The sequence below is a fragment of the Pongo abelii genome, chromosome 6 (assembly GCF_028885655.2).
Source record: "Pongo abelii isolate AG06213 chromosome 6, NHGRI_mPonAbe1-v2.0_pri, whole genome shotgun sequence".
NCBI lineage: Eukaryota > Metazoa > Chordata > Mammalia > Primates > Hominidae > Pongo > Pongo abelii.
Genome location: NC_071991.2, coordinates 51,402,789 through 51,426,808, shown reverse-complemented (window position 1 = coordinate 51,426,808; position 24,020 = coordinate 51,402,789). Strand labels below are relative to the sequence as shown.

Below are 24,020 nucleotides of genomic sequence, written 5' to 3'. Positions count from 1 at the left end.
CTTGTAAATTTGTTGGAGTTCATCCCCATCAAGCTACCAATGACTTTCTTCACAGAATTGGAAAAAACTACTTTAAAGTTCATATGGAACCAAAAAAGAGCCCGCATCGCCAAGTCAATCCTAAGCCAAAAGAACAAAGCTGGAGGCATCACACTACCTGACTTCAAACTATACTACAAGGCTACAGTAACCAAAACAGCATGGTACTGGTACCAAAACAGAGATATAGATCAATGGAACAGAACAGAGCCGTCAGAAATAATGCCACATATCTACAACTATCTGATCTTTGACAAACCTGACAAAAACAAGAAATGGGGAAAGGATTCCCTATTTAATAAATGGTGCTGGGAAAACTGGCTAGCCATATGTAGAAAGCTGAAACTGGATCCCTTCCTTACACCTTATACAAAAATCAATTCAAGATGGATTAAAGACTTAAATGTTAGACCTAAAACCATAAAAACCCTAGAAGAAAACCTAGGCATTACCATTCAGGACATAGGCATGGGCAAGGACTTCATGTCTAAAACACCAAAAGCAATGGCAACAAAAGCCAAAATTGACAAATGGGATCTAATTAAACTAAAGAGCTTCTGCACAGCAAAGGAAACTACCATCAGAGTGAACAGGCAACCTACAAAATGGGAGAAAATTTTCGCAACCTACTCATCTGACAAAGGGCTAATATCCAGAATACATGTTAATCAATAGAGTCAGCCCACGAGTAATCGGGAAAATCTACAAAAAAGGTTACATCAAAGTAGATTTCTCAAAAGCCTCAAGCAGTCTGGATGAAAAAATGTATATTTTATATTATGTATACAGCATATGTATATATTTCTATGTTGCCAGATGTAGAATATGACTTCTCCCTAATCAATACAGAGTTGGAATCGTAGCCATTTAAAAGATTCTTAATGTTTTAAAGAAACAGAACACATACTTATTTTTCTTGTTGTTGTGGTTTGTTTTTGTGTTTGCTTTTTTGTTTTTTGTTGGTTGGTTTTTCAACAGCATTTTGACTGCAGCCAACAAACATGAAAAAAGCTCAACATCACTGGTCATTAGAGAAATGCAAGTCAAAACCACAATGAGATACCATCTCATGCCAGTCAGAGTGGTGATTATTAAAAAGTCAATAAACAACAGATGCTGGCGAGGTTGTGGAGAAGGAAAAAGGAATGCTTTTACACTGATGGTAGGAGTGTAAATTAGTTCAACAATTGTGGAAGACAGTGTGGCAATTCCTCAAAGATCTAGAGGCAGAAATACCATTTGACCGAGCAATCCCATTACTGGGTATATACCCAAAGGAATATAACTCCATCTGTTATAAAGATACAACATACATGTATTCATTGCAGCACTATTCACAATAGCAAGGACATGGAATCAACACAAATGCCTGTCAATGATAGCATGGATAAAGAAAATGTTGTATATATACACCATAGAATACTATGCAGCCATAAAAAGGAATGAGATCATGTCCTTTGCAGGGACATGGATGGGGCTAGAAGCCGTTATCCTCAGCAAACTAATGCAAGAACAGAAAACCAAACACCTCATGTTCTCACTTATAAGTGGGGGCTGAACGATGAGAACACATGGACATATTGTTGGGGGGCAACACACACTGGGACTTGTCGTGGGGATAGGGGAGGGAGAGCATTAGGAAAAACAGCTAATGGGTGCTGGGCTTGATACCTCAGTGATGGGTTTATCTGTGCAACAAACCACCATGGCAGACATTTATTTACCTGTGTAACAAATCTGCACATCCCATGCATGTACCCCGGAAGTTAACATAAAAGTTGGTTTGTTTTTTTTTTTGAGATGGAGTCTCGCTCTGTCGCCCGGGCTGGAGTGCAGTGGCGTGATCTCGGCTCATTGCAAGCTCTGCTTCCCGGGTTCATGCCATTCTCCTGCCTCAGCCTCCCGAGTAGCTGGGACTACAGGTGCCCGCCACCACGCCTGGCTAATTTTTTGTATTTTTAGTAGAGATGGGGTTTCACCGTGTTAGCCAGGATGGTCTTGATCTCCTGACCTCGTGATCCACCTGCCTCGGCTTCCCAAAGTGCTGGGATTACAGGCGTGAGCCACCGTGCCCGGCCAAAAGTTGTTTTAAAACAAGACATTTTCCTAATAATGAGGTTTGAGAGGAATTTTTCTTCTGCGTCTTTATAAGGTAGACATTGTGTGATATGATGAATAACAACCTTGACAATAGTAGGCCAAATTATGAAAAGATATGGTCAACTTAGTTGACACTCAAATCCAAAATTAAATAATTGATTAGGTGTGAACCTTAAGAAGGCTATTGGATCACTTTAACCGAATTGTTCATTTTTGCCAGTTCTTTGCTGGAATGGAGATAGCTGGTCACCTCCATTAAAGAGGAAAAAAAGATGAATTCATTCACTGATTGAATCCAGTGCCTGATGACTCATGAGTAGTTAGGTGTAATTCTTATGACTACACAATGGTGGGTTGAAGCCTGATTTCCTAACTTTGGAAATTAATCTTTCGTGTGTTCATGTTGGTGGTGTGGGAGTAGGGGGAAAGTGGAAAAACCGAAGCAGCCTCCATCGTCCCCAAAATTCAGGGGCATAATTTAGCCTTATTGTTCAAGACCCTCTGCCAGAGTTAAGTCTAAGGCACAGTTTTTTTTCCCCTCAGTCTAAACAATCCAGGCTAAATTCATTTTTCAGCTTACAATACTGAACCCTTTTGGAATAAATAGATGCTGTGACAGCTTCTCAAATTCATAACATTCAAGTGGGCTGTCAATGGCCTCCTGATGGATGTGTAGGTCAGGAACAGCCCCAGGGAAATCTCAGAGAGGAAGTACTGGAAGTGAGAAGCCAGCAGTCAGACAATCTCCTTTTCAGTTGTATCACAGTTGTGCTTCTGAGAAAAAGCTGTAAAGAAATTAAATTTGTTTAAATCAAATTGTATTTTCAGTGCACTTAAGTAGTTGCTAAACCTAAATGGATCCTGTTAAGAATTACTCTTTAAAGTGAATAAACCCATTCAAAATTGTATCATTTCATATTTTTACATATTCAGAGATCCTTGCTAACTTTTGGATATGTAGATTTTAAGGTATAGGTTTATTTCAGCCATGAGAGATTTGGGGGACAAAGTCAAACTCCTATTCTTTCCTGACCCAAACTGGAAGTCACCTTCTTCTTCTTGTTAGTGTTGTTGTTTGGATAGATGCTAAAAAATCCCAAGATTCTTTCCAGTAACTTCTCTCTGTAGGCAGCAAGCCGGTTGCTGTTTAGAGGTGACCCTGGTAGCCATTCAGGTGAAAAGGGGAATTCTCACGGGAGAATTCTCTACAGAATTCTCTTTTTTTCTAATTCTCTACAGCTGCTTCAGACCCCTGCTGATACAGAGCAAATGAAACATAATTCATTGTCCTAGCCAATAATGTCTTTCATAAGCACAAGTTGAATTTGTGATTTGTTGGGTAGTGCCTTACCCCACTAGAGTATCTTCATCATTTGTATGTGCTGAACTAATGATGTTTTATTTTATAAATTGAAATTCAATGCCAGTATGAAGGAAAGCAAAAATTCTTTATATAAAGTTTTGTGATATTGGAAGTCCTTTGATCCTCACCTTGTGACTACTAAATGTCCCCTCTACCCTGTATAATCTGGCCAATCTTTACTCTTAAATAGCATTCTTTGTTTAAAGACATAAGCTTAGGATTCATTGTAATTCACTGGTTTCTCCATTTCTTAAACGTAATTTGTTCCAGATGCTAAGAGTTTTTTCCAGATAAGCTACTGATTTTTATACTCTTTCCATGTAAATTAGCTGAACAGTAGGCCTCAGTTTGGAGAATATTAATTAAGATTATTTACAAATGTTAAATTCCTTATGCTTCTAGTGTAATGATAGCTAACTTTATATAGTATCTTAACAGTTTAGTGAAATTCATCACATAGATCATTTAAATTGGCCCCTAAAACTAACTCTGTGAGGTAAGTTAGTATTACTTTGCTTCTTTTTACATTAGAGAAACAGGAGAATTGTCTAGAAAAGTAAAATGATTTGCCTGAGGTAAACAGCACAATTCAAACTATTGAGTCAAAGGCCTGTGTTCTTTGCATGATATCAAGCAAGCTTTAGGCAGGCTTTGCTGCTGGAGGAAGAGATCTGGGCCATTTCTTTCTCCCTTGTACTCTATGCTCACATTTTGGGGCCTCTCATACCAGTAACTCTGATGAGAATGGTCAGGGGATGTGTCTGGGTGACTGCCCTTTCTGAACTGTGTTGTTCTCAGCCATCAGGGAACACCTCACGCCCAAACTGAGAAATGTAAGGGTTGAGACTCATAGCTCTCTTTCCACATGCCCTTCTTGTCTCTTTTAACATAAAAAGAATGTCTCAACTTGATAGCCCACTATCATAGCCTCTTAATCACAGGGAAAATAATTATCAATATCAGAGGTGTGATAGGCTATAAATTGTACATGAAATCAGCTTTGCAAATTATAAAACTGTGACAGTGAAGGAAATTACTAAGTTCCTGAAAAAATAGAATATCAAGACAAAGCTAAACTCTGATCCCATTTGATGGAGAGGGCTGTCACTCCAGCTTCAAGCTCTCCTCTTCTCTCCAGCCAACTGTATTCATGCTTCCTCATATTAATTTTTTTAATGCTACATCTGTGTTTCCCTTTTCTTCTGTGCTGTCCATCTACTTGCACACTTGGACTAGATTCACTTCCCCTTTGCAAGCTCATGCCTTGTAGGTAGTAAGTGGCATGTTTCAAATCCTCTGTGCCATAGGAACAAAAGCTCAGACCAGAAGTTCTGAGTTTGATACCCTTATTAGCCTTCCCTGTAACCTTGACATTTTGCATTTTTTCCTCATAAAAGGGGGACTTAGGTGCTCTGCCTGTTTAATTTGTAAAGTTGTTGTGAATACTTAATGAGATAGTGTAGGTAATATCCTTAAAGGAGGATGTTGATATGAGGGGTTAGCCCTGGTTCCAGTACTAACCTCATGTGTGATTTAAGGCAAGTCACCACACCTCTCTGGGCCTTAGAACATTTTTTTTTCTTAGCATTAAAAAATGGGGCTAGGATTAGATGATTTTGAAGGTCTTTTCAGATTCAATCAGTTGAATTCAGATGAGTATATTGAATATTTACAGTGTCATGAACTATAAATAAAAACATTGTCCTTGTTCTCAAAAAACATGTAATCTAAGGAAAAGAGATGTAAATAAATGACCATAGCGTGATATAGTAACTTTCTTCTGTTCTAGTCCTAAAATTCTGATTCTGTGATTTCAAAACTTATCTCCTTTCAGTCTCTTCCATTTTAGAGCTTATTCTCTCCAGAGGAAAGAAATTCACCAAGAAAAGTAGTTTTCATATGAGGGAATAGAGTTTACTTGGTTTTTAGCAGAGCATTACTGGTGATTGATAACAGCTGTAAGTGGCATGTGTATCTGAGACACCAGATAACATTCAGGACAGACTTTTTTTTTTTTTGAGATGAAGTCTCACTCTGTCACCCAGGCTGGAGTGCAATGGCATGATCTTGGCTCACTGCAACCTCCGCCTCCTGGATTCAAGCAATTCTCCTGCCTCAGCCTCCCGAGTAGCTGGGATTATAGACGTGCACCACCACGCCCGGCTAATTTTTTTGTATTTTTAGTAGAGATAGGATTTCGCCATGTTGGCCAGGCTGGTCTGGAACTCCTGACTTCAAGTGATCCACTCTCCTTGGCCTCCTAAAGTGCTGGAATTACAGGTGTGAGCCACTGCACCCGGCCAGGACAGACTTCTTTAAATAAAAATAACCGCTTATGGCTTTTTTTTTTTTTTTGCTGAAATTGAGTTTTCTCCAGTAGGTGGAAGGAAAACTTGGATATTTAATAACTTATCAAAGTAGTGTTGATGACCAAGACCTTCCTGATGCACTCATCTCTGTTCAGGCAATAGCTGGTATAAAACTAGAGATATAATCTAAATATTCTGAATATCAGTAAACTAAGAGGAGACTGCTCAACTTACCATTCTCAGATTCTGCCAGAATCAACTTCTGATACACCAGAAATTTTATGGTGACCAGTTCCCCCAATAATCTGTGTAATCTTTCTCAATATTATTTTTGATCATCAAATCATAACTTTTCTGAAGATTGCTAAACACTATTTTCTAAGGTGTTTTTAGGGGAATTAAAATGATGGCCACAGGATAAAACCCTAGAGAACTGAAACAAAGAACTCATTCCTGAAGCTTCACGTGCTATTGTGTGATCTTTCCTATCACTCATGAACGTTTCCACTATGAAGATGGTATTCTATCCCCAGAATTAAAATTTCTTCTCTGGATGGTTTGTGTGATACTTGTTATTTTATCCAAATTCAGCTCTTTATCACAGTGTTGGATATTAATACCAAGAATTTAAACAAAAAGTGGCTGTGTGAATCAGTTATTTGTATGATAATAATCTTTTTCTTATTCTCTGAAAATGGCTTCAGATTTCTAGTAAATGGATTCTATTAGAGGATTCCAATTTGAACTGTGACGCCTGTTTAATTTGTTAAGTGAACTAGAAAGTGAGTTATTTTTAAAACTAGTTGTAATCCATACCTCTCTTATCAGATGCTCTCATCCTCATATAGTCTATTTCAGCTACTTAGAAGGAAGAAATACATGGGTTTAGAGGGGCCCCTTATCCAATCAAATCCAAATTTGGACATTTCAAGAAAAGATCTGTTTTATACATACCACATTTACTTAGGTTTGTAGATTTTTCTTTATTTGCTGAGTTTTAAAAAGATCAATCTTTTTTCTTTTTCTTTTTTGTTTTTTTCTGCCTGGTTTGATTTTCTTTTTATTTGTATGTTTTAACAGAGAAGCTTTACATGAGAATATCAATGCCAGGACCAAAACTATCATGTCCCTTTTTGTTTTATTTAATTCTCATCTGTATTAGAATTGTACATGGATATCGACTATCTTTTGCCTAGTTTTATAGTTGAAAATCACTTCAAAGATAGTCATTAAGAATTATCTCATAACTGTGAAAAATGTCACTATCTCACAAATGTTTGTTATCCCCAGTTTCAGTTGCTCATTGAGCCACATTTCTTCCTCCATTAAGGTTCATGCAGCACCTGACACTCCAGTGGGTGCTCAATTTATACTCTTTGAAGAGATTGAATAAACATATATTTTATTTTTTCTCAGAGTAAATTGATCTTAGCTTCTATTCTATTAATAAGAAATAAACTTTATTACTTTCCCAGCATGCATAGTTTCTTTCATTGAAGTCATAAGCATAATTAATTTGAAAATAAGTAACAACTTTGTGGAAGTGAATTTTCTAGCTCCATAGAGTTTTTTCAAAGCGGTGTGGACAGTGACAGAACACGGGCTTTGTTGGGTAGCCAGTCCTGGGTTTGAATCTTGTTGAATCTTGTGGACAGTCAGCATCTTAAACCATCAGTTTCGTCACAGCCAAAGTAGATCTCATAACCCCACTGCACAGTTTCATTATAGAGACCACATGAAGGAACTCATGCTTGGCCTATAGTAGGCCCTACCTAGGAAGTATGGGGAGAGGGATCATTGTGTATATTGGACAGAATGCCCCACAAGGGGTAGCCAGGGAGTATTCTTAGAATAGTTATTTCCTGGAAACTGGATGAAGACACTGGGAGGTATAACTCCAAACAAAATACCACACAAAAATACATTTAATGAATTCTAAGACATTAATTTTAGAGCACACTATTGATTAGATAACTTTTGAGAATAAAAAGCAAAGCTACCACATTAAATGTGGCATATCCTGATTTGGAAACCATTAAAGTGTTTTTCAAAAATGTGTGTACGGGTGGGAGAGGTGCCTAACAAGCAAAGGACATTATGGAATTAAGGAAATCTATTATTTGCTCTGCCTCACAACTGGTATTCTAGGAACTAGCTCTACTTCTAAGAGAATGTTCTGCTAGTAATATTAAGCTAATATGCTACCCTTCTAGGATGTACCAAATGGGATTTAATTCAGTTCAATTGAACAAATATTTGTTGAGCCCTACCGTGTGTTAGGCCCTATGCTCTATGCTGGGGACACAGTAGTAAATAAGACAAGACACAGTCCCTGTCTTCACAGAGCTTACACGTATTAAGCAAGTCATTCCAAATGTGATGGATATAATAGAAGGGGACACACAGGGTGCTTTGAGAGAGAAGATGTGGAGATTATGACACATACTTTGGTAAATAACGTATGTATTTTATATACAAAATCAATCCCATGAAGAGGTACTGAAATTATTGGGATTGTATAAACTAGAGATGAAGAGGCCAAAGGGAGTGTTATTATTGTCTTCAGGTATATGACATTTTTTGAATTTTATTTTGCTTTATCAAATGATGTGTTGGGCTGGGTATGGTGGCTCATGCCTGTTATCTCAGCACTTCGGGAGGCTAAGGTGGGTGGATCACTTGAGGCCAGGGGTTTGAGACCAGCCTGGCCAACATGTTGAAACTCTGTCTCTACTAAAAATACAAAAAAAATTAGCTGGGCGTGGTGGTGAATGCCTATAATCCCAGCTACTCAGGAGGCTGAGGTGTAAGAATTGCTTGAGCCAAGATCGCACCACTGCATTCCAGCCTCGGTGACAAAGCAAGATTCCACCTCAAAAACAAACAAACAAAAAAACTTGGTTGAGTGTTTAGCCAGGGAATAATAAATAATAATAATAATGCTAACCTTTATTGCATGCTTCCTATGTGCTAGCCACCGTGACAAATACATTTTAAGTTGTATCTCATTTAATCTTCAAGCCACGTACTTACTTGTCTTTTGCAAAGGAGAAAACTGAAGCTTAAAGACGTCGAGGACCTCTTGGGATTAAATTACCAGAGCCCAGATTCAGTTTAATCACTTATGATGAGGACGATCTCTGTTTTTCCATACCTGTTACAGATTTTTTAATGTTTAGAGTTTATGATTACTGAAGTGGTTACAAACTCAAATGACTAGAGGGCCAGGCAGGTAACACAGATATAGATGGGAAACAATAAGGAGTAATGTGCAGGACTTGAATGTTGTTCTGAACCAAAGGCATTCAAACATTCAAATGCAGGTTTACTTAAAAGAGAGACAAACAAAGGAATCTGTGGGCCCTTCACCCCAGGAAATCAGTTGTTGGGGAGGAGTCATTTATATGTATTTCTCATACTCACTTAACCTGATAGCCATTTGTACAGCACTTATCATCTAGTATAGGGGTGTGTGTGTGTGTGTGTGTGTGTTTGTGTGTATGTGTTGAAGGGTACAGTGTGGCACAGTGGAAAATGCTTGGGCTTTGTAGGTTTTAAAGATACCTGGTTTGAATCTTGGCATTGCTGTGTGATTTTCACCAAGTTGCTTAACCCCTCTGCTCTTAGTCTTCTTCTTCTTTCTTCTTTTTCAGATGAAGTATCACTCTGTTGCCTAGGCTGGAGTGCAGTGATGCATTCTTGGCTCACTGCAGCCTCCGCCTCCCAGGTTCAAGTGATTCTTGTCCCTTAGCCTCCTGAGTAGCTGAGATTACAGGCATGAGCCACTGTGCCCGGCTAATTTTTGTATTTTTAGCAGAGACGGGGTTTTGCCATGTTGGCCAGGCTGGTCTCAAACTCCTGACCTCAAGTGATCGCCTGCCTTGGCCTCCCAAAGTGCTGGGATTCCAGCTGTGAACCACCGCTCCTGGCCTATTTTTGTTGTGAGACTGTTGGTTCCTTGCAGGTAGCTCTTAAACACATGTATCCCCGTCACTCAGCACACACTTGATGTGGCACACTACTTTTTCCAATTTAATCACACACAAATCTGAAATTCTTTTCAGTAAGTAATGATAGCCATCAAAAAGCTTGAGGTAAATGAGAATGAGTGACTTGCCCCAAACCTCTCTCCCTGATTCTAATGAAAGTACGTCTCATACCTAATTTTTCACATATGAAGACATTTATTAAATAAACATTATAAGCATGGGACAATTCATATGGCCTATACTGCAGGCTGGGTGAAGGCCCAGCTGTCCTTTAGGTAGTAGACTACCACCTTTCTGGAAAGGTTCCATTGGGGCGGATTGGACAATAATCCAAGGCAGTGTCTTTTTCCCCTCGTAATGGACATCAAGTAGCTAGAAATCTGCTTCCCAAAGTCAAGACACAGGAACATTTAGGTTTACACCTTGGACCCCATCCCATCAGTGTCTTGCTGGAATTCATGTACCCTATTCATGCAAAGGAGAGTCTGAGTATAAAAATATTCAGTCAATCCACATGTCTTTAATACCATTAATTTTTGCCAATGAACCAATTCTAATATCTATAATGCTGACTATCAAACTTCTGATCATCAAACTTCGTCAATCAAAATCCATTTCTGACATTTATTATGGAATGAAAAAGTCTCCAGTGTTGCTGGAGATGCTAGTAGCCTAAGTCCCTGTGGTAGCCCCTCTGGCTTGTGGGCTTTGCTGCTGATGAGAAGGATAACTGTTTTGAGCACAATCTCACTGACTCTAGACCGATGGCTCTCAACCCAGGGTGATTTTGCCCCCAGGGAGACATTTGACAATGTCTGGAGACATTTTTTGGTTGTCACAACTGGTAATGAGAGATGCTATTGGCATCTAGTGTGTAGAGTACGGGGGTGTAGATAAACTTCATATAGTACCTGGGGCAGCCCCAACAACAAAGAATTATCTGGCCCCAAATGTCATTAACGAGGAGGATGAGAAACCCTGCTCTAGAGTGCACTTAAAACTGACGCACATGCTTGCATCATATGACTCTGTGATGATGTATTTTAAAGTTAAATTACAGACTTCATAACACTTGCGGTAAACTCAGCAGTAAAGACTTGAATGAATTTAGGAATTCATTGTAATATAATACATGTGGAAGGTATGGATTTAGAGCCCAGTTATTTACAACCTGTGGTAGATCCAATGAATAACATAGCCTGCAAAAACTTTTCCAAAATGGGAGGCTTTGGTCTTGTTTACCTGGAGTATAGGGAGGGACTTCCCTTACCCAAGTAGTGGTCCTATAAATTACCATCTTAATGGATACTCTTGGCTACTGAGTCATCAGAATTTTAAATTTACTTTAGTATTACGAACATTCATTGAATGCCTGCTGTGAGCCAGAGACTGTAGGAGGGTACAGCAACAGCGCAGTAGAAATCAGGCATAACATATCTTCACCAAGGCAACTTTCAATTATAATGTTCCAATAGCCTGTGATTGTAAAAATAACCTACAGTTTACCCTAGTTTCACTCCATATGAAACCAGGCAGCTCTCCTCATTGCCTTTTGTATTATTTCCACGTGGTCTGAGCCATATAGACATTTACGTATTTTGCCAAAGAACTACCAGATAGTAGTGGTGTAACTATTTTATCTAAAAAAGCAAAAATACATAAAAACTACAAATACTGAAGAGAAGTAGACCCTCTGAAAAAACTAGATGTTTTAAAAGAGGATTCATAGAAAAGCCTCAACAATTTCACTCTATTGTGAAAATGTCACTTTCACCTCTTAAACTCTGGAACCAAGGAAATGATTGGCAGTGTCACCAGCGTTGTTGGGGTCTCCAGCCTCCCTTTTTGCCTTTTTGGGAGCATGCCCTACCTGATCACATGTAATAATGTGTCTTAGCTCTTGCTACCTTAGCTAAGGGAATGCTCTTAGGACACCCAGCCAACTGCCCATCTATCCATCATTTCCCTTCATCGGAGATGGCACTCGAGGCAGTGTGGGCGGTTACATAATTATTGACATGTCTGCATGTAGGAATGTGGCCTGAAACATTCTAAACTTAGAAACTATTCAGATCAGACCTTGTAGATGTTGTTTTTGGAGAGTGATAACTGTGGCATTCTCCAGGGCTTGTAAAATGAGCTCTGACATTGCCAACCATAGATTCCAGCTTTAATAGCGATCTGTTCAATGAAACCATAGTCTGGAGAACATTCATTCTTCTTTTTACAATCTGATTCCATCAATTATTATTTTTTAAATTGGGGTTTCACTTGGCTATAGAAAGATAATTTTATGGAAAGGGGTAAAAATTTGGTCAGCCAGGGGGGAAAAAAGGTAAAAATAGTAATCAGGCTTGAGATCAGTTGTATTTTTAACTTTATATTAGCCAAGCATTGGAGTTCGTTTCCTTTCAGCTGATTAAGTTACATGTCTATTTGGTGAATAAACTTTGCAGAAATAGCAAAATTTGTCTCTGTGTCACTAATAAATGATTTATTGTCTCTCTCATTTAACATTTTTATGTATCAGTGGTATATATTTTGAAAGCCCTAGCCAAAGTTTATATTCCAACACTGCCTACCTTTTATATTCTTCTCAGCAGAACATTAAAAAAAGAAAAAAAGAGTTGTCTTTATATATATTATAAAGAAATTTCTCAGAAATAATTTGTTTTTCTAAAACCGGTTTTATGTGAATTCTCAAGGCATTTTGCAAGTGTGGATTGGTGTCCGGGATAATTGTAATCATAGACCAGAAAAACCATTGTGACTTCTAAGAGTCGCACGATCATACCTTAGTGTGTTTCGAAGGATCAGGTGGTTTAGCTCATTAGGAGGTCTCTTTTTATGAAGACAAATCATTTTTGCAACTGAAGTTTTTAACTGACTGGCCACACTTTTGCAGTTGTCTTAATGGCTACCCAAAATGATACTATGGTTAAAAATGTATTCTGGGCCAGGCATGGTGGCTCATGCCTGTAATCCCAGCACTTTGAGAGGCCGAGGCACGTAGATCACGAGGTCAGGAGTTCGAAACCAGCCTGATCAACATGGCGAAACTCTGTCTCTATTAAAACTACAAAAAATTATCCAGGCGTGGTGGTGGGCACCTGTAATCCCAGCTACTCAGGAGGCTGAGACAGGAGAATCGCTTGAACAAGGGAGGTGGAGGTTGCAGTGAGCTGAAATTGCGACACTGCACTCCAGCCAGGGCGACAGAGCGAGACTCCATCTCAAAAAAAAAAAAAAAGTATTCTGATCCTGGTTTTGGTTTACAAATTTAAGCTAAATGCATGTTAAAGGGGAATCTCAGGTTTTCTTTCCAATATGAAGTGCAATAGAATGAAATCCAGTTCACTGTCCTATTAATACAAAATAATATAATAGCAAAAACAGCTAAGAATTAGATTCTTGCTATGCCTTCAAAGTAAAAGCCTCAGAATTCTCTTTTATCTAGTCATAAGTTCAGCACAGAGGTAATAAATGCATGTAGGTAATGAATGAATTAGTTTTAAGCTTGCTACCCAAATGCTTCTTACATGCCTGTCTGGCATTTAAACCGTCTCCATGCCATTTCTTTTTCATTTTGAGCCCTATTTCATTGTTTTTGGTAAAAGAACAATTCTTTTGGATACAAATTGGATCATTTCATCCAAAGTAAAAGCTTAGCCTTGGTAAAATCTTTTCTTTTTTCCTTATTGCAAAGCCTTTACCATGTTGGAATTGCTGCAAATGCCATCACAAACAACATTGTTGAGAGGGAAGTATGCCCTATTTCTTGTCTGCTTCCAATTCTCTCCTAGACTGAGGGTGCGCCTTTCCAACCAAAGGGCTGCCATCTGAAAAATAAATTCATTTCAACAGTCATTAGAGCTGTCTGTTTGGTGTTTAGGAAGCTCTGGCTAAAGGTGAACTGGAGCAATTTTTTAAAAAGTAGATGACAGATATATTGAAGTAGGTCTGTTGTTTCCATGTGACATCACTTGGGTTCCATTCAAATTGGGAGCCTGACAGTGCCTGATTCAGTGTGTCCAGGATTTAAGAAGCAGAAAAAATATAGTTGTGCTATATCTTTAGGTGGACTGACTTTGAAGCTCATCAATTCACCCAGCATTTATGGGACACCCAATGTGTACCTCGTACTGGAAAATTGTGGGCATGTTGGGGTCTTATCAGTTATATTTTTACACTGGAATTTTCTGGGCTTTTTGAGCTTGAGTTTTGATTTTCTATGGCTTTTCATGGTGTACTTCAGAAACATTTTATTCAAATCACCAAATTTTCTAACATTTTCAGTAAGGTATAAAAGAAGAACAAGCAATGTCTGGCTCCCCAAGTAACAAGCCTCAGAGGATTTCTAGAGAACAAGTCATACTAGGCAAAGTTGTGTGTCTGTGTGTGCTTGTTTTAATAGTATTGCTAAAGGAGTGGATTAAGGAAAATCCAACGTTGAGTAACTTACAAGCTTTTAATCAAGCTTTGAAACTTGATTAAACTTAGCTGCAAAATGAACACTGTTTCATTGAGTGACCACAGAGTGAGGGTCAGGGTACAGTGCAGAGTGATCAGCTATCCTGCCTGACTTTGGGAGGTAGTAGTTGGTAGACTGCCTCAAGCAGAAGAGTCTTCCTTTTTCAATGTCATTATTAATCTAATAGAAAAAGCAGAATTTTCTTGGTGTTACTAAATTGAAATGAGCCCTAAACTATAGACAATCTTAAGAAATAGTAACCAGGAGCCCAACCAGTTAGAAATGAACAGCAGGGATGTTCACTAGCTTTTACTGAGTATTGTTTTGTAGGTGAGAAAACTAAGTTTGAGGGAGGTAAGGTAACTAGCCAAAAGTTGTACAACTAATAAGTAGCATTACCAGTAGTCGTAGTTAGATATGGTTGACTCCAGAGTCACATGGTTATTCCATCATCCTTAAGGTAATTAAGCCCTAGTTGCAATATGCTATGGCCATTAATATATCAAAATTGTTGCCTAAGTAGAGATGCCTTTGTGTTTATGTATTTACCTTACAGGAATTATACTTGCAAAGTATCTTTTATTCTCTTACTATTTTCACGGCTTTATTGAGCTATTATTTACATATATTACAGTTCAGTCATTTGAAGAGCATAATTCAATGATTTTTAGTTATTCACAGGATTGTGCCACAATTACCATAGTCTAATTTTAGAACATTTTAACCCCTCCTAAAAGAAACCAAACACCCATTAGCTGTCACTTCCCATTCCTCCTATTTACCACCCACCCCCAGCCCTAAGCAACTATTAATCTACTTTCTGTGTTTATAGATTTACCTATTCTGGGTATTTTATATAAATGGAATCATACAATATGTGTTCCTTTGTCATGGGCTTCTTTCATTTCGCATAACATCTTCAAGATTCATCCATTTTGTAGCATGTATAAGTACTTGGTTTCTTTTTATGGCTGAATAATATTCCATTATATGAATATGCCACAATTTGTTTATCCATTTGTCTGTTGATGGACATTTGAGTTGTTTCTACTTTTTAGCTATTATAAGTAATGCTGCTATAACTATTCGTGAGCAGGTTTTTAAATGGACATATATTTTCATTTCTCTTGGGTGTATACCTAGAAGTGGAATTTCTAAGTCATATGGTAACTCTATGTTTAACTTTTTGAGGAGCTGCCAGCCTATTTAACACAGCAGCTGTACTGTATTACATTTCCACCAGCAATGTACGTGGGTTCCAATTTCTCCACATCCTTGCCAGCACTTGTTATTGTCCATCTTTTTACCCCCTCATTTAATTTTCATAATCCTATGAATTAGCCAAAGAAAAATATTCATAATGCTATTTTATAGATAGAACACCCAAGTCAACAAGAATCCTATTATGTGTGCAAATAGAGGGGAAGAAGTGGCATGGATAATTCAAAACAACACATCATCCAAAAGTAATTTAAAAGTTTTTGAATCAGACACTTACAGCTATGCTGGATGTTAGAGATCATGTTTCCTACATTTTAAAGGTGATGAAACTAGAGCCCAGAAAAGGGAAGTAACTTGATGAACACTGACATAAAGCTGCTTGGTAGCAAAGCCAGGACTAGAAGCTCTGTCTCCTTGGTTCCCAGGACATTGCCTGTTCCAGCACAGCCTATTGCATTCTTCCCTAGCGGATGTATAAATTCATCCATATCATAGGAATGTCATTTTCTTAACTGATTCATCTATGCTGACCTTTTATTACAATAAACATATCTGGTTTATTGTAATAAATATCAGGTATTGGGAGATCAGCAAAGCTGAAACCTCCAATTGGGGAGCTCCTGATAGAATTAGTTTCACATATTGCACATGATGAGACTGATATGCAGGCAGAAGGTTAATGCAGGCAGTGCTTCATAGTGACGTTTCTTGGGTCAGATTGCTTGTATATGAATTCTGGCTCTACTGCTTACTCTTTGACACTTTCTGTACTTCTCTAGTCTTATTTTTAAAATGGGAGCAATAATAGTATATACCTCACAGTATTGTTTTTATAATTAAATGAGATTATTTCTGTAAAGAGGTTAGCACAGCCCCTGGATCCTAGATACCCTTCAATAAATGTTGACAATTATTATTACAAAACATTAACCTGCTCAGACCACTGAAAATGTTGTAATGTGAGATTTTATAGAAAATAAATGAATCATCCTCTTGAAAAAAGTAGCTTCACTAAAGGAGCAGGCCTAGAAAATGTCTGTTTTCTAAAATCTTCCTATTCTTGAGCTATATGGAACATAATAAACTTCTCTTTGTTAAGAAAAAAACCTTAGTATGTTAACTTCCCATTCTTACAAGTTATGAACTAATTTCCTTTATAATGTAACTTTGGGCAGTACCACACAACTTTGTGCAGAAACCAGCCAATTTGAATTGACCTCATGTTTAAAGCTGCGACAATAGGAAAGCATAACTAAAGCACATATGCCTATCGTGGATGTAATATATTAGTAGTGTTCTTCCTTAGTATCTTTGCTTAAATATCAAGATGAAAATTCACTGGATTATTTTATGGGGCTGAACGTATAATTTGTATATTGGTTTATATTATGGGGCTGAATGTATAATTTGTATATTGGTGTAGAAGAAAGGGCACCCAGTAGGATATCAGAAGACAGGATTAGAGTCCTGGCCCTTATCTTCCCTTATTCATGACCACAGGCAGTGTGTTCAGATGTCTGTAAGCTTCTGTTTCCTCATCGGGAAGTGGGGGGACTGGGGGTCAGCAGTTCCTATCTCAGAGGGTTGTCATGAGGACCACATAATAATCTGGGTATGACAGCCCTGCACACAGTGCCTGGCTCACAATCAGGCCTCAGGAAATGACAGCTAAACAGCAATGTAGTGTTTAGACAATGGTAGTGCCACACATGAAATATGGAGGCAGATTCAACGGTAAGTTTAGGTGAAGAAATTGGACATGTCCGTGTTCACATAGTATGATGATTCATGTCTACTCTGCTGTTGCTGCTGCTGCTTTCCTGTAACCAATTTTAGAGCCTATCTTGGCAGCTGGAAGTATTTGGGATTAATTTCACACTCACTTTATGAGTTGAGCGTTTTCCTGCAAGCAGCTCCCTGGGCCTCTGCCTCATTACTTTGGCATCAACTGATATGTCAGTTGGACAGAGATGTCCTTTGGGGTCTCCATTTTATTTGGAAACCTTCAATTTGAAAAAGCAAAACAAAGGCCATCAACACATTGTGCTTGAAATCGTTAGCATTTATTGTTTCCTAAACCCCTCCCTTTCTGTAGTTCTGTTGAACACTAGGGAACACACATCTTGCTCAGCCAGTGATGCACCCTTAAAAATCGCTCTCCCTCAAATTTAAGTCCTAGCAGCTGGTTGGCCTCATTTCTCAGTTCCAGGTGAGCGACGAGATCTTCTAGGCCTTGGTCTCAGAGATCTGAATCTTGATGGGTGTAGTTTTTCCAGCTCTTTTTACTATGTTAATTCTGTTAAATTCATTTGGCTCTTATGGGGAACACAGTAAACTTGGCTGTTACGTGTAAAACTAAATTGAGAACATGGAGAGCTGTTTAGTATTTCATGCTGGCCAGTAGGTCAGGGAGATTTTCCTTGGGGGTAATTTACATAAGGAATTGTTTATCCCATTTCTTTCCAGTTTCTGTGACCATTTGGGGATAGCAGACTCCTTTCACAATGGCACAGGAATATATCCAATGAGACTGAGACTTAGACGATGCTTCTGTCTGATTGATATATTTTGGGCCTTGCTCAGGAAGGATCCTGTGGCTTGGGCTGCTGTCTCACTGAGAAGTCCTTCTTCCATAACAGCTGTGTTTAGCAAGTTGGGTGGGTCCATGAACTGACATGTTGTTGCACTTAGTGAGGATTTTCCCTTGATAGTGAGGAACGTGCGTAAAAGCATCCTTTAAGTCCAGAAAATGCCCCAAATATTTGTTATGATCTGATAGCTGCTTAGAGTGCAGCCTCCCTTAAGTAACACCCACACTCAGAATACTCTGTGGCTCCCCAGTGCCTACAGAGTTAAGTGCATGCTTTCACTGTGACATTTTGGTTCCTCTACAACAGTGCCCAGCTTACCTTTTTAATGTCATCAAACACTGTCCCTAAACTGGACTTACTCAATATCTATTCTTTTTTTTTTTTTGAGATGGAGTCTCACTCTGTCGCCAGGCTGGAGTGCAGTGGCGCAATCTCGGCTCACTGCAACCTCCGACTCCCTGGTTCAAGTGATTCTTCTACCTCAGCCTCCTGAGTAGCTGGGATTACAGGCACGTGCCACCACGCCCAGCTAATTTTTGTATTTTTAGTAAAGATGGGGTTTCACCATGTTGGCCAGGCTAGTCTCGAATGCCTGACCTTGTGATCTGCCCGCCTCGGCCTCCCAAAGTGCTGGGATTACAGGCGTGAGTCACCGCACCCAGCCCTCAATATCTATTCTTTAGGACACATTTCAGATACCTCTTCTCACTGGTGTGCTAGTAAATAGTTAACAAGAGGCTCTCTGGGGAAGAAGGGGAAGGGTAGGAAGCCTGACTTTGTAACATTTGTGGATTTTCATGTAGTAAATACTTCCACCATGGCTGATTTCAGGCTACCAATGTGAGGTCCCTGAATGCAAAGTTGGGAAGAAATGTAAACCATAGCCCATTGCAAAGTGTTTCCAACATATGGATACAATAGGCATAAATAACCTCAAGAAGCTAGATAATAGCAGGAAGTAATGAATATTGAGTATTTATTACCTTTGTTTTAAATGTAATTTATTTAGTTTTAAGTTTATGTGATTTAATTGTTAGTAATGGCCATGTGTAACAGCTGGCTTGCAAAATTTCTGAAAACTGAACAATAGGTTCTTTCTCCTGATGTGGGAGGAGCTGACTGAGCTAGTTCTGGCACACCACTGCTTCTTTCTCTACCTCTTCCTTCCTAAGGCCCTCTGCACTCAGCTAGTAGTAGTATGCCCATCTCTGAACCTACAACATGCTTAAGGTCTCAAACAAAATTTGGAGTGAGACAGACTCCAGAGTTTGAATCCTGTTCTTTCATCTACTAGGTGATGGTCAGGCTGACTGCTTATTTTGTGGATCCCAGTGCAAAATGAAAACGAGGGGCCCTTGTTCAAAAGGCAGGAAGAAAGCGCTGTTAAAACAACCACTAAAATAAAAAGCTTTTTCTTTTCTTCAGTACTCTGTCTTTCACAGCTTCTGATGGTATTTTCTTATTTTCTTTTTAGTAGCTTTCTAAGTAAGAAAAAACTAAAATTTCAAATAAGTAGCATGAATTTTACCATTAATCGTTATATTAATTCAGTTTTAAGTGCAAGTATGAGCATTTAACTCATGAGTGCACATGACTCCTCTGCGCATGTGCATGCTCCATTGCCCTATCAATTTTACTTACAAAACCCAAGCTCAAAAATAAAATTACTAAGAATTTCAAGGCCGAGACAGCAGAGCATTAAACAAGTTCAGGCCCGTCAAAGCTCGAGCACAGTTTGCACACCCTGTGTACAGTCCTGGGCAAATACCTTATGTTTGCTGAGCCTCAGAGTTCTCATCTGTGAAAGAAAATGTCAACTAAGTCGCAGGGGAGATGTGAGGATTGAAGGCACTGATACCTGTATGGCACAGGGCAGAATGCTTGGCATGCGACCCATGTTCAATTAATTGGAGGGATAGTTATTCACATAATAATCGCAATGTTAGTGGAATTCTCCTTTATAGCCTATAGAGTCTTCCTTATGTGGTCAATATGTGCCTCCTTGACCGATTTTCCTTTCTATTACAAACTCTTTGAAGGTGGAGATTAGATCTGTCACCATTGAATTCCCTACAATACTTCCCGCAAATTCTTGCACATATCTGGCATTCGGTGGGTGTTTATGACCTTGATCCTTGTATGATTTGGACTTTTTGACAATAAGCATCTGTGTCATAATGTGATGGCCCCACAATGAGGCTTAATTGGTAACATTCACAGGAAGAAAAAGAGTATAAACTCAGACTTTAACAGGAGTCCGTTGTAATCATGGTGGTGGTGGGGGAGGAACGTGATTCCAGGTGTTTTGGTTTAAGGAAAGTGGGCTCTTTCCATCTCTTCGAGGGGACTTCTTGAAGTAATGGGGAAGGGATGAGTTCCAAGCTCCGTTTGAGTAAAAGAGGCCCCAGGGATATTAACTCTGGCCCACAGTAATCCGTCCCTTTGCTAACTTCTTTCACACTTACTTTCTGTTCTGCACAATTAGGACATTATTATAGTAATGTTTCTTCCCACTAATTGGCTGTGTATGTATGTTTTCTTTCCAACAAATTATAAGATCCTTGTGGACTGTAAGATATTGTGTAGTTCTTTTGAATGTAATTGGGAAGTCGCACAGTACTAGGCACATAGCAAGCAATGCACTGTACATTATGCTAGTCTTCGTTTAAACTTCCATGCCTCCCTGTAGAGCTAAATGTGAATTGTGATTGCCTTTTATAACTCCTGCAAGCCCTCAGCCAAGTGGCAAAGAATCTTGGTCGCCCCAGCGATTTCAGGCAAGGACCTTCAGTTTCTCTGTCTACATCTCTTTTCCAGTATCTCTGAGACACTCTGAGGGCTGTTTCTGTACAGCCCCTCTCCCAACATGGAATTTGGGAGACCACACAGCTGTACATTCTACTTGTTTGAATGATGATTTTTTAACAAGCCCTTTGGGCCCGTGTCAATAAACCATGAAATATCACCAAACGGATCATCTGCACCAGACTTCTGAAACTCATCTGAACTCCAGTCCCCCAGCTGGTGGGGGCTTGTAGAAAGGAGGTCATATGGCCCTGGCTTTTGCTAATGCTGTTCTGGGGATTGTCAGACGCCTTGAGCCTCTGCGGCAGTCAGTTCATTACTTTTAATGAGCACAAAATTCACCAAGACATTAAACTAAAATAAAACACCAATGGGCAGTTTTGGATGTTTCATCCAATTGTTGCTTTAGTTCTTTTTTCCACAGAATTATTCAAAAAGATGAAAAAAAGTCAATTCTACTCACTCCTGCCAATTTTATCCTAAGTAGATTTGGCATTGTAAAGCTAACACACCCTGAACTTTTTTTTTTTTATTCTTTCAGGTCCCTGTGGGCTGGTGCCTGACATTTGTGTTAAAAATGACATTACTTAACTTGTCAAATGTTTGAACATTATCTACCTTTTAGATATAATAAAGAAATATTAGATATCTCAATACCATGTAGCATCTAAAGACTAATATTAGAGGAAAACGATGTTCTGAAAAAAGTGTAATGAAGTTATTTTGAACTACAAGGCAAATGCAATTATTCTTCTGAGAATGTTTTAATTGATTAATTTATGTGGCTGGTAATAAAGACTGTGATAACTTTATTAGAGGTTACTTATATTACCATATATTGAAGAAAGTCAATAGATGGCAAAGCAGACACTGAACACTGTCCCTGCTAAGCTTATTTTGTGGATATTTTCCACTTCTGGCCATATGGATTTGGAATTACTGTGGGCATTTTTTTTTAAAGAAGGAAGTGAGCAGATGAATGATAACTCTTTTATTACCCAACATAGCTTGTGTTTGTGGAAGACAAAGTTCATCAAGTTGTCTTGAAGAAAAACAAAATTGTGCCAGACGTAATTTGTTGAGGGCTCAATAATTGTGAAATTATCCCTAACCAAAGTTTGTAATATCTGCAGGTAATCGCTCTAGCAGATGCAGTGGAGGAAAACCAAGGCAATCTGTTCCAGTCATTCACCAGGCTGAAGAGTGCCACCCATTTGGTGATTCTGCTGATCGGGCTGTGGCAGAAGCTTAGTGCTGACCAGGTTGCTATTCTGGAAGCGGCATTTCTGCCGCTACAAGAAGACACTCAAGAATTGGTAAGGACCTGAAAGCCTATGGTGGGAACAGCCAGCATTATTGAAGTTTCAGCTTTAGGAAGATACCACATGGCTATCAGGTTTTCTAAGGTATCAAATAAGGGTTTGATTTTTTACAAAAATGCTGTTTTCCATGTCTTTAAACCATAATAAAAATGTCAAAGGCCTTTTTCTGTAGCGCTATTTTAAGAATAGGTATATAGTCAATTTTTATGTGGTCCAGTCTACTTTTTATGTGTTCTTCAATCACTTAGAAGCCAGGGAAACAGTCATTTGACAGTCTGGATGACGGCAGTAACCTTCAGATTAGCTAATCCTTTCCTTTTCCACCAGAGAAAACACTTCGGCCGTTTTAATTTGCTCAACCTTCTTAAATTTAAGTGTCACTTCAAAGGTTAGAGAGAATGGAGATAGCCTTGCTATAACTGATGTGAATAGTTCCTTACATTTATAGAGTTCTTTATGTGTAGTTTATAAACTCTTTTACCCTCAATCCTAGCATAGGCAGTTTAGAATGAAAAGAGGAAAAATGAGGGTAGTATTTGGCATTTTCAGGAAAGGATTATTTAACTTAAAACATCTGAGATCCTTTGAATTGTAGAGGTATATATGACCACCACGGGCCGTTCTGGGGGACTTTTTGTGTGCTTTTATTTACAAAAAAAAAAATACAAGTCTCAGAAATTAGAGACCCTTGAACTTAGTTCTTCGTATTGGATGAAAACATTTCAAGGGGAAATCATTTCAAATCCATTTTAAAACCTAGATTTGAGAACTAAAAATAGTAATCTTAAAACTAACAATTTTTTTGAGTGGTTATTAGGTACCAGGTGTTATTTTAAGTGTTTTGTGAGAATTATTTACTCTTAAGCACGGACCAGTGAGGTAGTTAAAGTACTGTTTCCATCCCCGTTTTACCTATGGGAAAATTTAGGCTTTAAGAGTTAAGTACTTTTCTGAAACCCTGGCTGTAGAGCCAGGATTTGGACACAGATCTGTCTGCCTATATTTTAGTGAACGAGATCATGAATGTAATTTTGAAAACCACAGTTTTATCAGCTGAATTGAATTTTCTACAGTTAGGTCAGAGGATTGCCAGATTTTTTTTTAAAAAAAGAAGCTATATTTTATGTGCTAACCAAACTATTAATAAGTAAATTGGAAAAAGTTAGAATACACATTTTTGTTTAGTGGTGAATGATATAAGGTGACTGACAAAATTGCAACTAAAATTGACCTTTGAGAAACTAGAAATGGAGACACAACTGTAATACTAGAAAACAAATAATGGTTAGGATTATATTAATAAGAATGATAGCTGTCACTTGTGAACTCAGATTTAGTAGTCAAACAGGTTTAGGTGACTTCAGTTATTGGTTCCACCACTTAGTGACAAAATCACTGTGGTTCAGTTTCTTAACTGTTCTAAATCTCTCTTCTGTAGCTGTAAGATGGAAACAATAATAGGACCTACCCAGTAAGTTGTAATAGGAATTAAATGAGATAATTAAACAGAGTGCTAAAGGTTAGCAATCATTACTGGAAGTGATTTGTACATTTTATGTATATTATTTATTGTCCTCACTAAAGTTATGCAAGATCAGTTTTTTTTTGTTCGTTTGTTTGTTTTTTCGTTTTGAGATGGAGTCTTGCTCTGTTGCCCAGACTGGAGTGCAATGGTGTGATCTCAGCTCACTGCAACCTCTGCCTCCTGGGCTCAAGCGATTCTCCTGCCCCAGCCTCCCGAGTAGCTGGGATTACAGGCACATGCCACCATGCCCAACTCATTTTTTTGTATTTTTCATAGAGACAGAGT

The 24,020-nt window shown here is 38.5% G+C and overlaps 1 protein-coding gene across 6 annotated transcripts in view; it reads left to right on the top strand.

Annotated features, from left to right (window-relative positions):
- BBS9 (Bardet-Biedl syndrome 9) overlaps nucleotides 1-24,020 on the top strand; it is a 483,026-nt gene that overhangs the window by 373,181 nt on the left and 85,825 nt on the right. For all 6 annotated transcript variants that reach the window (XM_054559335.2, XM_024250181.3, XM_024250180.3 and 3 more), the window contains one exon: nucleotides 22,022-22,204. In XM_054559335.2, the coding sequence (XP_054415310.1) occupies nucleotides 22,022-22,204 (183 nt within the window). The remainder of the gene's footprint in view (nucleotides 1-22,021; nucleotides 22,205-24,020) is intronic.